This window comes from Oryx dammah, unplaced genomic scaffold (genome assembly GCF_014754425.2).
Source record: "Oryx dammah isolate SB20612 unplaced genomic scaffold, SCBI_Odam_1.1 HiC_scaffold_27, whole genome shotgun sequence".
NCBI lineage: Eukaryota > Metazoa > Chordata > Mammalia > Artiodactyla > Bovidae > Oryx > Oryx dammah.
In genome coordinates this window covers 131,947,975-131,966,317 of record NW_024070211.1, presented here as the reverse complement: position 1 = coordinate 131,966,317, position 18,343 = coordinate 131,947,975, and the positions used below count along the sequence as shown (strand labels likewise).

General features: G+C 53.8%; 1 protein-coding gene across 1 annotated transcript in view; it reads left to right on the top strand.

The window, feature by feature from the left end:
* The window catches only part of HS6ST1 (heparan sulfate 6-O-sulfotransferase 1), a 39,095-nt gene extending 34,179 nt beyond the window's left edge, over positions 1-4,916 (top strand). The window contains exon 2 of the mRNA XM_040227873.1: positions 1,646-4,916. Coding sequence (XP_040083807.1) covers positions 1,646-2,354 — 709 coding nt within the window. The 3' untranslated portion in view covers positions 2,355-4,916. The remainder of the gene's footprint in view (positions 1-1,645) is intronic.
* Positions 4,917-18,343: the final 13,427 nt, after the last annotated feature.

The window sequence follows — 18,343 nt, the reverse complement described above, 5'->3', positions numbered from 1 at the left end:
GGGATATCTAGGATCTCCCTGGGTTCCATCCAGCTCCTGTCTCCTACACTTTTTTTTTTAATTTACTAAGTGAAGTACTCATTCCAGCGTCTTCCAAGAGCAGGAGTCACAGAAAATACATTTCCCAAGCCTTCATCCGTGTGAAAATGGCTTGGCTAGACCTGAGATCCATTTGGTCATTTCCTGCCAGCATTTTGAAGCCATTGTTCCATTGACTCTTAGCATCTGGTGGTCCACAGAGAAACTGAGTGCCATTCTGACAGCCAGTCCTCTCTACGTATTCTGGTTTTCTGAACATATGCTTCATGGGTCATCTCTGTGATCCTGGGTCTGGTCTCCACATTCATTCGCGAGGCGGTGGGTGAGCCATTTCACTCTAGATGAATTGAGTGCTCTACTTCTTGCTGTTTCTCTCGTCACCTCCTCCCCTGTGTCCTTTCTCCCCTTCTCTGGACTCTTACAGGCTAGCACTTGGATGGCCTGGATGGGCAGATCCTGCTGGCGGGTGAGAGGCAGGACACCCCCTGTTTGTGAGGGATCCCAGATGTGAGTGCAAGAGGAACTTCGGTCTGGGCGGAGACTCCACACTTTCCTCCGGTGTGGGGCTGGGGTAGGGCCAGCTTAGCCTGGGCATTCGGCGGCAGGGGCTGGCCTCCCATGAACGTGTGGCCTGCCCAGTTCCTCGTGTCTCTGAGCCATGAGCACCTCCAGAAAACACACATCCAGTCTCACCTTGGGCAGGCAGCTGCCTGGATGTGGGGGGTGGGTCATCTGGGGGTCTTCTGCCCTCTGCTCACGTTGATCAGTGCCCTCGCTCCCCCTTTCCGAAGATGGTAAGCCACCACATAAACAGCTGACGTGTCTGCTGATACGTATAATGGGCAAAGGAGGGCAGAGATGGGAGTGGGGGCTCAGGACAGCAGGTGGCCAGGCACAGGCCTGTGGCACAGATGCCCCTTCCTTACAGTTTGGGCAGAATCTGGCATCTTGAGGGACGTGGGGGTTGGAACAGTTGCTAGGAGATGATACAAATGGTAAGTTATGGCTCACCCAGTGGGTCCTGAGCTGAGTGATCTCCTGGTGCCCCTCCCCCACTGGACTGCTGCCGGAGCCAAATGGAGAGGGCACAATGCGAGGCCCTGACCTAGGGGGTCTGTGAGTGACTTCTGAGTGGCCCCCTGGGTGGCACCAAGCTTGCCCCCATGAACAGCTCCTTTAAACTGCTGGATCCACATGGCTTTGGGACCACCCTTCACCCCCTGGGGGGCAGAGTCAGGTTGTCCCTAGCAAGGCATGATGCCTAGGGCTCAGGAGAAGGTCCTAGAGAGGACTCTGGACCAGGGTTCAAGAGGGCACCAGGGCTGAGCTCTGCAAGACTCTGCAGTGGTCACACTCTTCATTAGAGGCAGTGGTCCGTGATCTTTCCAGGTCATGCCACATTTCACACCTGGGTTTCTCATCTGTCCGTGGCCGTTAGAGAACTGAGATGTGGGGGCCAGCACTCCCTGGAGGTCCTACAGTATAGACGCGGAGCAGTCAGACTTAGGACTGCAGCCTGCCCCCTCTTTCACCCCCAGACAGTCCCTGTGTTTGCAGCCCTTGCCTGGCACCCCAGCCTCACCTCCCCCTCCCCGTCTCGTTGCAGGAAGTTCTACTACATCACCTTGCTGCGTGACCCTGTGTCGCGCTACCTGAGCGAGTGGCGGCACGTGCAGCGGGGGGCCACGTGGAAGACGTCGCTGCACATGTGCGACGGGCGCACGCCCACGCCCGAGGAGCTGCCGCCCTGCTACGAGGGTACGGACTGGTCGGGCTGCACGCTGCAGGAGTTCATGGACTGCCCCTACAACCTGGCCAACAACCGCCAAGTGCGCATGCTGGCCGACCTGAGCCTGGTGGGCTGCTACAACCTGTCCTTCATCCCCGAGGGCAAGCGGGCCCAGCTGCTGCTGGACAGCGCCAAGAAGAACCTGCGGGGCATGGCCTTCTTCGGCCTGACCGAGTTCCAGCGCAAGACGCAGTACCTGTTCGAGCGGACGTTCAACCTCAAGTTCATCCGGCCCTTCATGCAGTACAACAGCACGCGGGCGGGCGGCGTGGAGGTGGGCGAGGACACCATCCGGCGCATCGAGGAGCTCAACGACCTGGACATGCAGCTGTACGACTATGCCCGGGACCTCTTCCAGCAGCGTTACCAGTACAAGCGGCAGCTGGAGCGCCGGCAGCAGCGCCTCCGCAGCCGCGAGGAGCGCCTGCTGCACCGGGCCAAGGAGGCGCCGCCGCGGGGGGACGCCGAGGAACCCGGCCGCGTGCCCACAGAGGACTACATGAGCCACATCCTCGAGAAGTGGTAGTGGCGGCTGGCGGGGGGGAGCGGGGCTGGACAGACTGGCCAGCACACACGGCCCCCAGAACTCGGGGAGGAGGACCCCCATCCGCTAGCCAGAAGGCAGAGGCGCCATGAGCGGCAGCGGAGTAAGCCAGGCGGGTGGGTTCTTCCCGCTCTGCCAGGCTGGGGTCGGCGAAATCAGCATGGGAAGTGTGTTGAAGGACACCCCACCTGGCCTGCAGGGCTGGTAGCAAGCGGGGACCCACTCTCCTGGCCCCCACCTCATGGTGACAAAAGCCACAGGTTTGAAGACTAGAAAAGGCCCGTGTGGTGGAAAGCGGCCCAGGTGTGTGGCATGCCCGCCAGGCACACGGCCGCCTCCCCCAGCCTCAGGCCACCCAGCAGCCCCTCAGCCTCCAGGGAAACCCTTGCCCGAGGGCCTTCAGGGGACACAGGCAGCCCTCTGAAGTGGCCTCAGGAATGGAGCTCTCAGCTCACCCGTCTTCAAGGTCAGGGCCCACGTTGTGTAAAGCCAAGACATTTCTAGTCTAGCCCCTGGGCAGCCCACTCCCCTCTCTAGCCCAAGGTCAAAACCCACAGTGTGGCTTCATGCTTTGGGTGAGGAGATCAAAGCACATCGCCTGGGGTCCCCCACGCCACTGTCCACAGTCCCTGGACTGAGGGGAGCTGCGGGGGAATAGCCCCACACTGCAGTGCCTCCTCCCACGGGCAGAGGGCATCCCAGGAGTAGGAAGGCCGTGGCTGAGGACGGTGCTGCCTGTGACCGAGCAGACCACCCAGCCTGCAGCTCAGACAGGAAGGGGGTGGAAATCCAGAGATCCGCCTGACCCCGGTCTCCCTCCTGACCCTCTGGGCTTTGTTGGTGGACTGCCCCTGGCTCCAGGCCCACCACTTGGACATTTATGTGAGGTTACACCCCATCGCCCCTGCAACTCTGTGTGTAAAGTTCAGTCAGAGCTCCGTTGGCTAGAACACTGCAAGTAATGGCTGTGCCCACAAGCACTAGCTTGGGGCCATGGTGGCTCAGCACAGCCAGGATAGGGTACATAGTTCTTCCAGATTCTCAGCTAAGAGCTGGAAGAAACAGCTCTGGGTGGCTTCCTTGTGCCCGGATACACAACCCCCCATCCCAGCCTCTCCCCGCATTTTCCTGCGCCCTTGCCCACACCAGCTGGTCAGGCCCGTCCCCACGGCCCTGCCCATTGGAGAAGCCATGTTCAGTCCGTTGCAAATGCTTGCCCCATTCCCACCCCTCCGATACTCGAGGGGGCCAGGCCAGCGTCACCTCTGGACGTAGCCCCGTCCATGTAAGACCTGAGGTCTGGGGAGCTGAGTGTGAGCCCCACACCTGAGGTGGACAGGCTCCTCTTCTGTCCAATAGAGGACTCATGCGTGACTCGAGGAGGTGAGGGTCATGGGCCACAGCAGCCTCCTGAGCAGGTCCCCCTGGGGTTCTCCACCCCAGGCTCCCCCAGCCACCCTAGCCGCCCTACTGCGGAGAGAGTGAGAGTGGGGACCCTTCCACAGCACCGGGAAAGTTAGGGTGTTGTCAAATGAGGTGGCTGCCCAGGAGGCAGAATCGTTACCGCTCGTCCGGCACGGGGGCTTCCTACACCACTGGCCACTTCCTGCAGTTCAAGGGCAGAGCAGTCAGCAGCCCCCCAGAGTGGACACATCATGCTGAGGAGGTGAGCGCCAGGTGACTCAGTGGCTCTTCTGAAGGGGTGTGAGAGTCAGCGTGGGGATCTCCTGATACTTCCATGAGGTGGGCGTGCTCCAGGTTCACAAGCGCCCTGAGGCTCACACAAGCCTGCGCAGTGGCCTCCCACTAGGAGGAGAGCTCAGCCCTGTTCTGCCTGAGCCCCTGCCACCCAGCCAGTAACCTGGCTGCATCAGCCCTCCTCAAGGCGGGCTCCTGAGTGTGAGGGCCTGAGTGCAGGATCTGTTTGTACATAATGGAACGTTGTAGCTTATGGCCTGTTGTCCCAAGTCACACGGTCTCCTCGGCTTCCCCACTGCATCCAGGAGGTGGTCCCGGCTCCGGCCAACACCCTGATGGGTGCCAGTGAGGGTCCCAGCTGGTGTCACCCTCAGCTGCTGGGGTCTCCCGTCCATCGCTGCCTGCTCAGGACACCCGCTCTGAGGCGAAGGCTTCTCATGCCTGCAGCATCTCCTCCGACGCCATGGGCTGGGGCTTCAGGAAAGGGTGGCCCCCGGCCTCCTCCCAGGGCTGAGGGACAGAGGCAAGCGTGCGGTGCGCAGACAGCTCCCCCGTGCCGGCCTGCAGCACCCTCTCTCGGAGGAGGACTCAGGGACAGCAGTACTGTCCGAGCAGTGAGTCTATGAACTCTTTTGGGAACTGGAAGTCTTTAACTTGAACCCAGGAGCGTTTAAAGCTTTATTTATTTATAGCTTCTTATTAAAAAAAAAAAAAGTATTGAGAAGAAGCCTTTTGGTGACTCATACAATACAATGAGTTGATGGAAACGCAAGTCATAATCATCTAACTGTTTTTGTCTAGGTCAAGATGAATGTTAGCAGATGAAATAAACCCTGAAAAGGAGCACGGTATGTGTGGTGTGTGGTCACATAGCTGCCCACGTGGCGTGGTGCCCATCCCAGTTCGATTGTTGAAATGTGTCTGTGAGCCAGGAATCACAGGAGCAGGAGGCCCAGTAAGGGGAGTTAACACACTGCGTCACGACGCCTCGCTTTGTGAAAGTAAGAGATGTGACTGTCATCACCGCAAAGAATAACTTCGGGAATTCCCTGGCGGTCCAGTGGTTAGGACACAACACTCTCACTGCCAAGGGCTCGGAGTTGTTCTCTGGTTGGGGAACTAAGATTCCACAAGCCTCACAACATGGCCAAAAAAAGCTCATTAATCATAGGACTTGAAAAGATGCTGCTGCTGCTCAGTCGCTTCAGTCATGTCCAGTTCTGCAACGGCAGCCCACCAGGCTCCTCTGCCCCTGGGATTTTCCAGGCAAGAATACTGGGGTGGGTTGCCATTTCCTTCTCCACTGAAAAGAGGAGCCCAGCTTAAAGGAAGGCCCACACCGTGTGTTTATTTCCCCTCTGTTTATTTCCCCATGTATTTATTTCTCAGTACCTATCTCCCCTCAACTTTTAATTTTAAAAGATTGCAAATCACAGATTGAAAAAGTGGTTCATGGACATCATGAAGCCTTGCCCGAGATTCACCCGGGTTAACACTGTGTCATGTTTTATTACCCTGCACTCCCACTCACCTTCTGTGTGACAAGCATCACACACATTCACAGGGACGTTTTTTCAAAACATTAGAAAATAAACTTTAAATAACATTATAAAATATCCCCAGAATATTTCTAAATTCTTCAGTACGTACCTCCTAAAAATGACATTCTTTCACACATACACAGATATTATATACCTAAAATTTAACATACAGTAATATTAGCTGATATGCAGGCCCCATCCAGATTTTATGGTTATCCCCACACTGTGTCCAGAATGTTTGTGTGATCCTTATGGCACTGTCTGTCTTGCCTCTCCTGTGTCCTTAAGCTGGGCAGAGTCCCACCCAGCCCTCTTCTGCATCTGTCTCAGCCTTGACGTTTTAACATAGGCCAGTTGTCTCTTCCAAGGTCAGAGCGTGTTTTCTCACGATCAGTTTGAGTGAAAGGTTTGGGGCATCACTGCTGCACAGACGTGGTGACTCCCTGGCTGCTAGCACGGGTGAATTTTAGTTCTCAGTCCCACAGGATGGGGAGGAAGGCCCTTGCTGCATCTCTGGGCCCCAGTGTGCTCACAGGCCCCACTGGCTTTTTCTCCGTGGACATGGATTCGTTGGGTTTGGATGTGGGGCTGGCTGTTGCCAGAGGGTGTAGGGCCAGGGAACCAGCCCCTGCGCTTTCCCCCGCAGGTGCAACATGCAGACTCTAGAAGGGCTGTGTCCTGACCCCTGGCCAGGACCCCCCTCCCTCCCCTTCCCCCAGTCTATATCCGGATACTCCTGCCTTGTCCATGCAGGAGAAAGACCGGTGGCCCAGGCTTCCTCCCCACCCCTGCCTGCAGTGAAGAGGACAGGACGGTCACAGCTGAGACCACGGAGGTGCCAGTGGGCACAGGTGGCCATCTCCTGGTCCCCTGAGCTCCCTCTCCTACGTGGGAGAGGCAGAGAGGGGGGCAGACACAGCTGTGCCTTAAGACCCAGATACAGCGTGTGCTCTCAGCCACCTGAGCCTGAGAGGAAGTGTGCTCTCAGAGCAAAGCACAGAGTGTTGGGGAGGGGCAGAGCCTGCCGCCCCCCGCCCGCCTATAGGGAGCCCAGAGTGGACGCCCTGTGTAGCCCCAGCTTCAGCCCACCCGGATACCTCCCTCAGCAAACCCAAGGGGCTCCTCCCACTGCGGCAGCTGCACGCAGCCCCGCAGGGCCAGAGTGTGAAAAGACAGAGGCCGGATCAGTCCTGAAGACACCTCCCCACAGAGGTATCTTCACCTTGAAGGTGAAGGTCACACCCAAGTCTTCCTGCAATGGCTGCAGCCTGCGAGTCCATGCACCTCTCTGGTCCCCCAACCCTCCCCTCTGACCTTGCTCCTCCTCAATCTCACCCCCCCGACCCTCTCCCCTTCCCTCACCCCCACAGCCCGCTGCCCCCCAGCCCAGCCTCCCACCCCTGCATCCCTTGCTGTTTCCTCTTCACATCAGACACCCCAGCGGTGGATCCTCAGCTCCAACCTCGGGGCAAGCTCACAGACTCTCGGCACTCCAAGCAAGGTTCCTACTGGGGAGGAAGTCCTGACTGACCTACCCAGGCCCTTTGCATGGGAATGAGAGTGGCAACCCACTCCAGTATTCTTGCCTGGAGAATCCCATGGACGGAGGAGCCTGGTGGGCTACAGTCCATGGGGTCGCAAAGAGTCAGACATGACTGAGTGACTTCACTTCACTTCCTCCCAGCCCAGAGCACAGGGGGTCCTTGGGAGCCATCGCCAACCCTGAGAGACTCCTCCCAGAGCACGCACCTGGTCTTGGGAACCTCCAAGACCAGAGGCCTTGGGAAGATCACAGGGAGCCTTGGCCAGCACCCCTGACTGGCCGGGCCCCCTACACACAAGCTCCTGCCCTGGCAGGTGTGGCTCAGAGGGCCTGCCCTTGGCATGGGGGCTGGCTCTGGCTCCCCTCCGTGCTGCAGCAGCCTGTTGTCAGGTCAGGTTTAGATTCAAGTGGCCGCTGTCGGCCACTCTCTGTGACAGAGAGTTGCTGAAAGGGCTCACCTGCTTCTGGAAGAGAAGACACCAGAGTGGGGCCATACCGAACCACAAGTCAGCCCTGACCAGTGGCCAGCCAATGGGGACTCTTGACCCTCCCCAGGACCAACTCAGTCTCACCCACTGCACTGCCCCCACAAGGAGTGAAGCCACGTGGGCTGAGGGTCCGCTGCAGAAACATCCAAGGACGGTCGTCTTGCTTTCTTCCCCTCAAAGGACCAAGATGAGTTTCCAGGTCCCCTGCCCACAGCACCATCCATCCGTACCTCGTCAGCGCCACCTGGTCTCCTGGCCCCACCCCTGCTGGGCACCCCACATCCTGCACCTCCAGCCCAGCCCACCTAGTCCCTGGGCTCCTCTACTCAGGCTGCAGGTGGGACCCAGGTTCCTGGTAGGCCCAGAGGAGGATCCTGAATACACAGCATTGCCCAACTTGCTCCCAAACAGACCCTTTTGAAAGAAATTGTTCATATACTCACTTTAAATTTCCATTCCCTTTGAAGTATGATTGAATTGGTAAATATGTCCATTCAAGTTAACAGACTCTCCCAGTTAGAACCAGTGTGTAGGGATCCTCTCCTGCTCTCCCGCCCCTCTGGGAAGCGTCTAGGCCCAGGGGACTTTCCTATCCCCCAGTGATGGGTGACAAGGTGCTCATGCATGCCCCCTGCTGTCCCCACAACACCTTGTCAAGAAGGCCGTCGGGGCCCGGCCAGGACCACCAGCTTCTGTGCTCACCAACTCCACTGTGGGGTGTCCGGAGCAGCCTGAACTCTGGGTGATCCCCTTAGCTTGGACAAGGCACAGAGATCTCCGCCAAGTCGGGCCCTCCAGCCCCTCCCCCTGCCACAGGAACCCCTACACCAACAGGCACAGGGTTCTTAAACTCCCCCAGACAGGTATCCCCAGCCCACCAGTCATGGGAGGCCAGCTCACTGCCCTGGCTATCCTGCCAGGCCACCTCAGCTGACCCGTCCAGCAAACACGCAGCTCCAAGGCCCCAGACAGGTCACACAACGCCCCCTTTCCTTCTCCTCCCTCTCAGCCCGGCCACTCCGTCTCCAGTACCTGGCCCGGCCTAGGCCACGGGCGTGGGGCACTGAGGCCCACTGGGCCTCCCCTTTATCTCCACCTAAGAGGACCCCCATCCCAGGCCCCAGCAGCTTCTCCCTTTGAAGGGCCTGTCCTCACCTACCCCACCACCCCACATTCCACCCCACCCCTCTTCGACCTGTCACGGGACCCTGAGATTTCTCTGTGAAAGGAAGAGACTGGAAAACACTTCTTTAGCAAACAAAAAGCCAAGCATTCAAGGCACAGCCTCTCCAAGACTCGAGGGAGCCGGCCTGGAGCCTTGTGGCTGGGGCTCCGCGGGTTGCTTTGTTCTGTGTGACGGGTGCCCTTCCCCAGAAGCCACAGGCCCAGATTCAGGACTCAGGGGCTCCAGACAATATTGTGTGCTGAAGCGTCAGCTTGGCACTTTCTCAATGCCGTCTCCAGGGGGGTGCCTCAAGGGGGCTCTGGCCAGAGGGCTTCCCATGCAGCAGAAGCTGGCTTGTACAACTCACACATTGCTCTCTAAGGAGGACTTTAAGGTGTGTGTGCCCTTGTGCTTCCTACACCTGCCACGGCCTGGACTTTGCCCCTTGTCAGGTAGCACTCCACACAGGAAGTGATCTCCACACCAAAAGATTTTCAGACACGGTCATCAGAGCCTGCTGGTCACCCCTTAATATTTGTGCTCCTCCCCTCCTTCCTAAGCAATAGAGCCTCCGCAGATCAGTGGGAGCGTAACCAGCCAGGGTCAAGACTACACCTCCCAGCCCCTTACAATGACACGTGGCCGTACCACACCACGCTGACTGATGGTATGCAAGAGGAGACGACGTGTGCAGTTTCAGGAAATAATACTGGAGGAAGCAGTGGACCCTTCTTCCTTCCTCCTACAGATTGGCTACGATGAAGATACGATGTCTGGAGGTCAAGCAGCCATCTTAGCCTATGAGGTAGAAGCCTGTGCTGAAGATAAAAGAGCAACAAGGCTGGTCTCTGATGACCACAGAACTGCCCTACAAGCTCTGAGCTGTCCACTCCATGTAAGAGAGAAATGGAACTTCCTCCACCCTCAGCTGAACCTGGTCCTATCTACAACGGGCCACATGGCATGACCACGGAAGGTGGTATTCCTGCAGAGGGAGCCCAGCTGAAGGCACCAGCAAGGGGCAACACAGCCACTTCACTGGCAGCTGAGGGTGTGGCACCCCAAGGCTGCCCTGGCTTCACCCACGTGGATCTGTTCCACAGGTGGAGCGGGCCTTTTTCCTGTATATACTTTGGTACCTTCTGAATTCTGAAACATGTGAATGAATTACCTATTCAAAATATAGATGGCTGAAATAAAAACAAAAGTGAAATGAGAGATAAGCACAATTCAAAACTGTGATTTTCTCAGAGTTGACAGAGCAGGGAGCAGGTGGGACTCTGGCTGGAGGAATAAGGGAATTTCAAGTTTGTCTATAACATTTTATGTGTTACAGATAGAAAACAAGGTGCATCAAAGAATACCAATTGTCACTTCTGGGTGGTGGACACAGGGCAGGGAGGTTGTCAAGTTATTCTTTGTATTCTCTGAATGATTTACGTCTCTCAAAATGAAATCATCATCGTGAAAAGCCTGCACTCAGGCAGGCAGCAAGCTCAGGTAACTCAGGCTTCAGACTCGATGCAGGAAGGAGCCAGGGAGACAGGCAAGGCCGAGGACTCCCAGCTGAGATGTGGGGCTGAGGGGCGTGTGGTTTGGAAACTTTGCTTCACATCATTTTGCTGGATGATTCACGGCGCAGTCGCGATGGTCCCTGGTGTGGGCTCAGCCTGTCCACACATCCATTTGTCCCTTTCACTGAAGCTCCAAGTCTCCCCCACTGGCCTCTCTTGACACTTGGAGTCAGGGGGCTCCTCACTACTGACCCTCGTGAGGGGGCTTATCACCAGCCTATGGGGATAAAAAGAGTCCTGGCTCCCTGCTTGGCCTTCCTTTTCTCCTGCCTCCTGGCAGGGGCCTTGAGTAAACTAGGATCTCCACTTGGCCTTGGCCAGTGGTGGCAGGGGCAGGGCCACAGATTCTTCCATGGGGATTGGCTGGAACGGGGTGGTTATCACCTAGGGTTTTCCCTTCTGCTAGGCTGCCCCTTTCCTGGCCTTTTGACTATGACAGCAGGTTTCCTTAGGACTTTGCTGCCTATGCCCACTGGTATTTCTGGGTTCCTGGCGGTTTCTGCTCCAACTCTGGGATACGCGAGGCAAAAAGGAAATTCAGAAACTCACTACCATGTCACTCCTTGGGTTTCAAAGTCCTTAGCTATTGTGTCTTGTTTTCTTTGCCATTTAGAGCCTCGATAGATAGACACATATGAGAGATAGACGGGCTTCCCCACTGGCTCAGCGGTAAAGAATCTGCCTGCAAAGCAGGAGCCACAGGAGATGCGGGTTTAATCCCTGGGTTGAGAAGATCCCCTGGAGGAGGACAAGGCAACCAACTCCAGTATTCTTGCCTGGAGAATTCCATGGACAGAGGAGCCTGGCAGGCTACAGTCCATGGGGTCATAAAAAGCAACTTAGCATGCATGCATGATAGCTAGATATAATAGAAGGATATATAGATGATATATGTTATATACAATATATATTATAGATAGATTTCCTATATAGATACATAGATATGGTTTAACGTAGCAGGAAGAATAGGGGAAACCATGTCTACTCCATACTCCCAGAGCAGAAGCTTCCTGTCTAGAAGACATAACCAAGCTGCCTTTGGGAGTGGTTATTTTTAACCCAGAACAGGCATCGGTGTTTCCTTTGGGCAGTGTTCAGAGGGCTCCACAAGCAGGGCCTCGGGCCCTGAGAAAGTGGGTATGAGGGCAGAGCAGTGACCACCCGGCACCCTCGCTGCCCGGACCTAGGTCTGCGCCGGCAGCAAGCTTGGCTCAGGCCCTCCTGGGCTGAGTGTTTTTCACTTTGCCAAGCACAAGAGAGACCTGACTCCCTCCCAAGTCTTCTCCGCCCTCAGCAGGCCCAGGCGAGAAGAGGAACCTGTCCAGTTACCTCTGCTTCCCGCTGGTTTAGCTGCCCGTCCCTGACTATGGGAGCTGCACGTGCCGGGCCTCCCTGCAGAGACCCTGGCTCCCCTTCAGGGCTGGACAGGACCAAGTGACGGGAGAGGGCACTAAGCCAGGACATGGGCATGACAGGCTCACCCCTCAGCTCCAGCTCAACTCACCTGCTCGTAGGTGGGTACGAAAGGGGCTCCCCTGAGTGTGGCCCCATCTTGCCACACCTGGCCATTCCTCACACGCTCCCCTTCCACGCCTACCCTTGCCCATGACTCTGGTCCTGAACCTACCAGCCTAGGAACCAGTGTGGACATTGGACCCCCAGACCCTCTGCCTGCCAGCTTTGGGGCAGAACATTGCTCTCACTGGGCTTCCAAGGAAGCACAGGTGGCAAAGAATCTGCCCGCCAAAGCAGGGGACATAAAGACCCAGGTTCAATCCCTGGGTCAGGAAGATCCCCTGGAGGAGGGCATGGCAACCCACTCCAGTATTCTTGCCTGGAGAACCCCATGGACATCGGAGTCCACAGGGTCGCAAAGAAGCAGACACGACTGAAGCTCTCACTGTGCCTGTCCTTCTGCTCTAAGATGAGGGCTCAGACTAGTGCTGAGACGCAGGTAGGCAGTGGCTGCCCAGAGCTCCCTGTGAGATGCTGCTTGCAGCTGGAGAACCAGTGGCTCTGGGACAGAGAAGATCAGCCCCGAGGTCCCAGCGGGCCCCATACCCCATTCTCTGTCCAGGCCACGTCCTCCTCCACATACTGGAGCTTCCTGGAAGTACCTCCTGACCATGTTGCTTGCTCTGGAATCCTTGCTTCAGGCCTGCCTATTCATGCCCAGAGACCCTGCTTCCAAGGCCACTCGCCAAAGGCCTCTCTCCACGTTGCTTCTCCCTGGGTGGAACCACAAGGGGACTGGAGAAGGAGGCCAGCCTGGGGGTGCAGTCTGCAAGGCAGCCAGAGGGCTGGCACTTCTGAGAGTGACCACCTCACACGGCTTCAGGGACTAGGACAGACGTGCCTCCCTTGCTTGTAGCCACATTACAGATGCCCCCTTCTTTATCCCAGCTTATTCAGGCCAGGGCCAAATAAAGGGTAGAGGGTGAGCGGTGGGGCAAAACAAGCCTAGTTACCCCCAGCAGAAAAGTGACTCTGCCTTAGGCCAGACCCCCAGGGGAGGTACCTCGTGGGGGGCAAGCCACATGGGGGGCTGTGCTAGGTGCCTTGCACGCCATGTGTGTGCACATGTGGTTTCTGCTATAGGCCGAGTGACTCATGCCACGTACATTACATGCTGTACGTGGCATATGCTGTGCATCCTGGATGCCCTCTGTTACATGCTAAGTGTGTGCGCGTGTGTTTGTTGCATGTCATGTGTTACGCACTAGGCGTGTTATATGCCGTGTGTACTGTGCAGCAGGTCCTGTGCGTCACATGCTGTATGTGCTATATACTACGCCATATGTGCTACATATATGCTGCTGCTGCTGCTGCTGCTAAGTCGCTTCAGTCGTGTCCGACTCTGGGCGACCCCATAGACGGCAGCCCACCAGGCTCCCCCGTCCCTGGGATGCTCCAGGCAAGAACACTGGAGTGGGCTGCCATTGCCTTCTCCGGCTATATATGTTACATGTTATGAAAAGTAAAAGTGTTAGTCGCTCAGCCATGTCTGACTTTTTTTGACCCCATGGACTGTAGCCCCCAGGCTCCTCTGTCCGTGGAACTCTCCAGGCAAGAAGACCGGATTAGGTTGCGGTTCCCTTCTGCAGAGGACCTTCCCAGCCCAGGGACTGAACCCAGGACTCCTGCACTGCAGGCAGGTTCTCTACCAGCTGAGCCACAGGGGAGCCCAGCACATGACCGCTCTGTGTGTTTCCTGCTGTCTGTTGCTCACTGTGTTCCGTCCTATATGTCACATGTCATGCACCACACCCTGCTACGTGTTCTGCGTTGTGTGCCACACACATGCACACACTGAGCTGCACATTATGCATGATTACTGTATGTGTTGCATGTCACGTATTTTTTTGGTTTTGTTGGAGTATAGCTGATTTATAATGTTCTGTTAGCTTCAGGTGTACAGCAAAGTGAATCAGTTATGCATATACATATATCCATTCTCTTTCAGGTTCTCTTCCCATGCAGGTCATTACATAATATTAAGTAGAGTTCCCTGTGCTCTACAGTATGTCCTTATTAGTCACCTATTTTACATACAGTAGGGGCATGTTATGTCTTACATATGTGCGGCTATGCATGTTTCCACTGTGTGTTATATGTGACACGTGCTGTGTGTTATGCACATTACACACTGTGGGTGTTAATATGCAACTCCTCACAGACACTGGTAGTGCCCTCCAGTCTCCCCGGAGGAGGGGCCACAGGCTGCTGCCTCCCGTGCCCTCCCTGACGCTGAGATCCCTTCACTCCCAACCCTGCCAGCCAAGGAACTGTCGCCTGACAACCGATCAGGCCCACAGGGGCCGCCTGCTCCTGGCTGGGTCTGGGGAGAACCCGGCCCACAGCAAGTCCCTGCTGTGCTTTTGTAGATCCGTGACAAAGGAAAGTACATCATTTCTTTATCCGTTCTCCTGTTTTAGAACACTGAGCTGTTTCTAAGCTTTAATTATTTATAAATGCACTTGCTGTTAAATTACTTACGTGAAAAATGTTTCTATTTCTCTTGGGTAAATACCAAAGAGTGGTATTTCTGAGCCATATAAAAGTGCATTTTAACTTTATAACAAACTTCCAGTTTCTTTTTTTAAAAAAGCTTTCAGTTTTCAAAAGGTTCGAACTAATTTCCCCCACACATTCCACATCTTGCCAACCTTTGTTGATGTCAATCATTTCCATTTTCATCATTTTAGCAGCGGAATAGTGATATCTCATGTGGCTTTTAATTTTTATTACCCAGATAAGTAATGATGTGGAGTACCTTTGCATATGCTTGTGGGATGGGAATCTTCTTTTGTAAAATGTCTCTTTTGCTCATTTTTAAAATTTGTGTTGTCTTTTTCTTTTTAATCTGTCAGAATTATGTATGTCTTTTTGATAGGAATCCTTTGTAAGATGTATGAATTCTGGATATCTTCTCTAAGCCTTTGGCTTGACTGTGTACTCTTTGCTGACAACAACATCTCAATTTTAATGAAGTCTAAATCATTAAATTTTTGTTGGTTTTGTGGTTAGTGTTTTTTGGTCTTTTGGCCAAGTAAATATAAGCATAAATGTTATATTTGACTTCCAGGAAGCCTGCTTTAAAAGGACAGAGCCCTTCATCTTTCTTTCCTCTAGAAAGGTTGTATCTAGAATACAAATGTGATGGCTGGAGCCCCAGTCGCCATCTCAGACAATGAAGTGATTTTGAGAATAGGAGCCACAGAGAGACGGAGCCTGAGACATCGCGAAAGCACCACACTGGCCCTAAAACTGTCTACTTCCTGACTTCTTCTATATGAGGCCGGCTGTGAGTGTCCTGACTGTCTGCTATGAGTGCAAACCTTGCAGCTCCATAGACATGATTTTGTTGATCAGTTGCTCCGCTGTGTCCGACTCTGCAACCCCATGCACTGCAGCATGCCAGGCTTCCCTGCCTTTCACCATCTCCTGGAGTTTGCTCAAACTCATGTCCATTGAGTCAGTGATATCATCCAACTATCTCATCCTCTGTCACCCCCTTCTCTTCTTGCCCTCAATCTTTCCCAGCATCAGAGTCTTTTCCAACGAACTGGCTTTTCACATCAGGTGGCCAAAGTACTGGAGCTTCAGCATCAGTCCTTCCAGTGAACATTCAGGGCTGATTTCTTTTAGGATGGACTGGTTTGATCTCCTTGCTGTCTGAGAAACTCTCAAGAGTCTTCTCCGGCGCCACAGTTCAAAAGCATCGATTGTTTGTCACTCAACCTTCTTTATGGTCCAACTCTTGCAATACAGGACTACTGGAAAAGATAAGGTAGGGGAAGAGTCTTGAGACTGTTGAGCCCCTGGGGGAGGTCAGGCCAACCAAGCCCCAGGCTTAACAACATTACAAGTTGTACAGGACAATACAAGCAGCATTAACGTGAAAACAGAGCTGCAATTTGCTCACAGATTGATGATGATATTAGTTTGAGTCCTGGTCCTAGAATTACAAGAGGAACCCTGAACCGTAATTTCTGAAGTGTCTTCAAAAGAGACGTGCTGAGAGTGGACGTGCTGCCTGGGACGTTCCTCCAGTTGTACCAGGACACCAGACTTCCCAGCGCTATTGAAGTCTGGATGTTGGTCAAAAATTTGGTGATGTATCCTCTGCTCTTCCTACTTATCTTTTCTTTCAATGTTAGTATATTGGAAGTAAGCTAAATAATTCTCTAGTAAATATTGGTATTATTTTTTGTACATAACAAGTGGCTTATTTTGTTAACAAATCCTTTGAGCATGAGATGAAAGTGAAAACTTCCTTGCAAAATGCTCCTGTCAGATAACACCTCCCTCGTGCCCAAATTGTTGTGAGAACCAAATAAGACCATGGACTTAAAAGGGACTTGACCATTGATTCCAGCCACATTTCAGGCATCGCTGTGGCACAGCATGGAGATTCTGTTCCACCTCAAGGCCAGATGCACAGCCTTGGCCCTCAGAGCCTCACACTGAGCCCAGATCAAGGCCGAGGCCCCCTCACCACCTGGAGCTTGTATGTTGAAACCGTAAGCGCCACACTGTATTTGGGAAAAGGTCTTTAAGGAGATAACTAAGGGGAAATGAGGTCACACACATGAGGCCCTAACCCAATAGAACTGATGTCCTTGAAGAAGAGAAGACACACCAGGGATGTGCACCCACAGAGCAAAGGCCCACACCAGAAACGATGAGAAGACGGCCATCTGCAAGTCATGGAGAGAGAGAGGCCTCAGGACAAACCAAACCTGCACACACCTTGATCTTGGACTTTTAACCCCTGGAATTGTGAGAAAGAAGTTTTTACTGCTCAAGTCACAGTCTGTAGCATTTTGCTGCCAACCCTTGCAGACTGAGGCAGTGCCTATGCAGCCTGAGCTCTGAACTGTTGGGGTGACTGGCATGGCAGTGAGTGAGGTGTCCCCAGAGCATAGCCTCATTCATGCCCAACAATTCAGGCACAGGTCATCTGGGAATCACCCTAAATGTTGTCATGAAGACACTCAATTAGCCCCATGGAGAAGCACACTCAGAAAGACCAAGACCCCCAGCCAACAGCCAGCCCCACACTTCCAGCCATGTGATGTCACCATGGGCAATGGGGAGCCTCCAGCCGAGGTAGCCTGCAGATGACTGTGGCCCCAGCTGTCTGCTGACATCCGGTGGAAACTACCCAGCTGAGCCTTCCCCAAATACCTGATGCACAGAGTCTGTGAGCATGAGATACAGTTGTTTTACACCACTTACATCAGGCCTGTTGATAGTCCCATCTGCCATTCTGCCATGATCATATGGTAAGCACGCCTTGAATTACATAAAAAGTCGATAGGTATGTGTGTGTGTAAATATATGTGTGTGTGTGTGTGTGTGTTTAAAACACTTTACAGAAATGCATAAGACAAGGTTTCTTTTAATTTAATCATTTTTCTTCTTTGCTTGACTCCACATATGGCCCTCTTGTCCCATCTCATCTCCCACCTGTCCTATATTATAATTTTATTCCATCTATTCTCCATATTCCCCCCTTATTTGTGTGTAATAATAATCAAGCATACTTACACATTTTCATACATATAGACATCTGTATATCTGTACAGTTCATGTCCTACTCTGGATCCCCATGGACTGCAACATGCCAGGCCTCCTTGTCTATCATCAATTCCCAGAACTTACTCAGACTCATGTCCATCAAGTCGGTGATGTCATCCAACCATCTCATCCTCTGTCGTCCCCTTCTTCTCCTGCCTTCAACCTGTCCCAGCACCAAGGTCTTTTCCAGTGGTAGAGGATTTGGGTAAATTTCTTTTACAAAGAAGGATCCGGTTTCACACTTTTCTGCATCTTGATTTTTCTCACTCAATGGTATCTTGTAGAAATCTCTGTGAAACCTTCTGTTAGAGCAGTCACTGGATCTTTTCCATGGCTGCGTCATGTTCCACATGAGGAAGCATATCTTCTCTGTGTGCACAGCTTTCACCTGCTGCGCACCAGCTATTATGATGGCCCAGAGTGGCTGCTGGGCTTGACGTATTTTAAATTTTAACAGATGCAGCCCAACTGTTTTTCAGGAGGCCTGATATCCAGTAAGACCTGTGCTTTTTCTTGCTGTGGACACTGGCACCCAGTATGCAGGGCTGTCACAACTACAAAGGACCAGCCTGCTCCAGCTCCCCACATGTTCCACATGTATGCACAAAGCCTTCTCCAAAACTACATCCCATTGTTTCTTCAACTTTCCTCATGCATGCATGCATGCTCAATTGCTCATTCATGTCCGACTCTCTGTGACCCCATGGGCTGTAGCCCACCAGGCTCCATAGAATTTTCCAGGCAAGAATAATGGAGTGGGTTGCCATTTCCTATTCCAGGGGATCTTCCCCACCCAGGGATTGAATCCAAGTCTTTGGCATCACCTGCACTGGTGGGCAGATTCTTCACCACTGCGCCACCTGGGAAGCCCCTCAACTG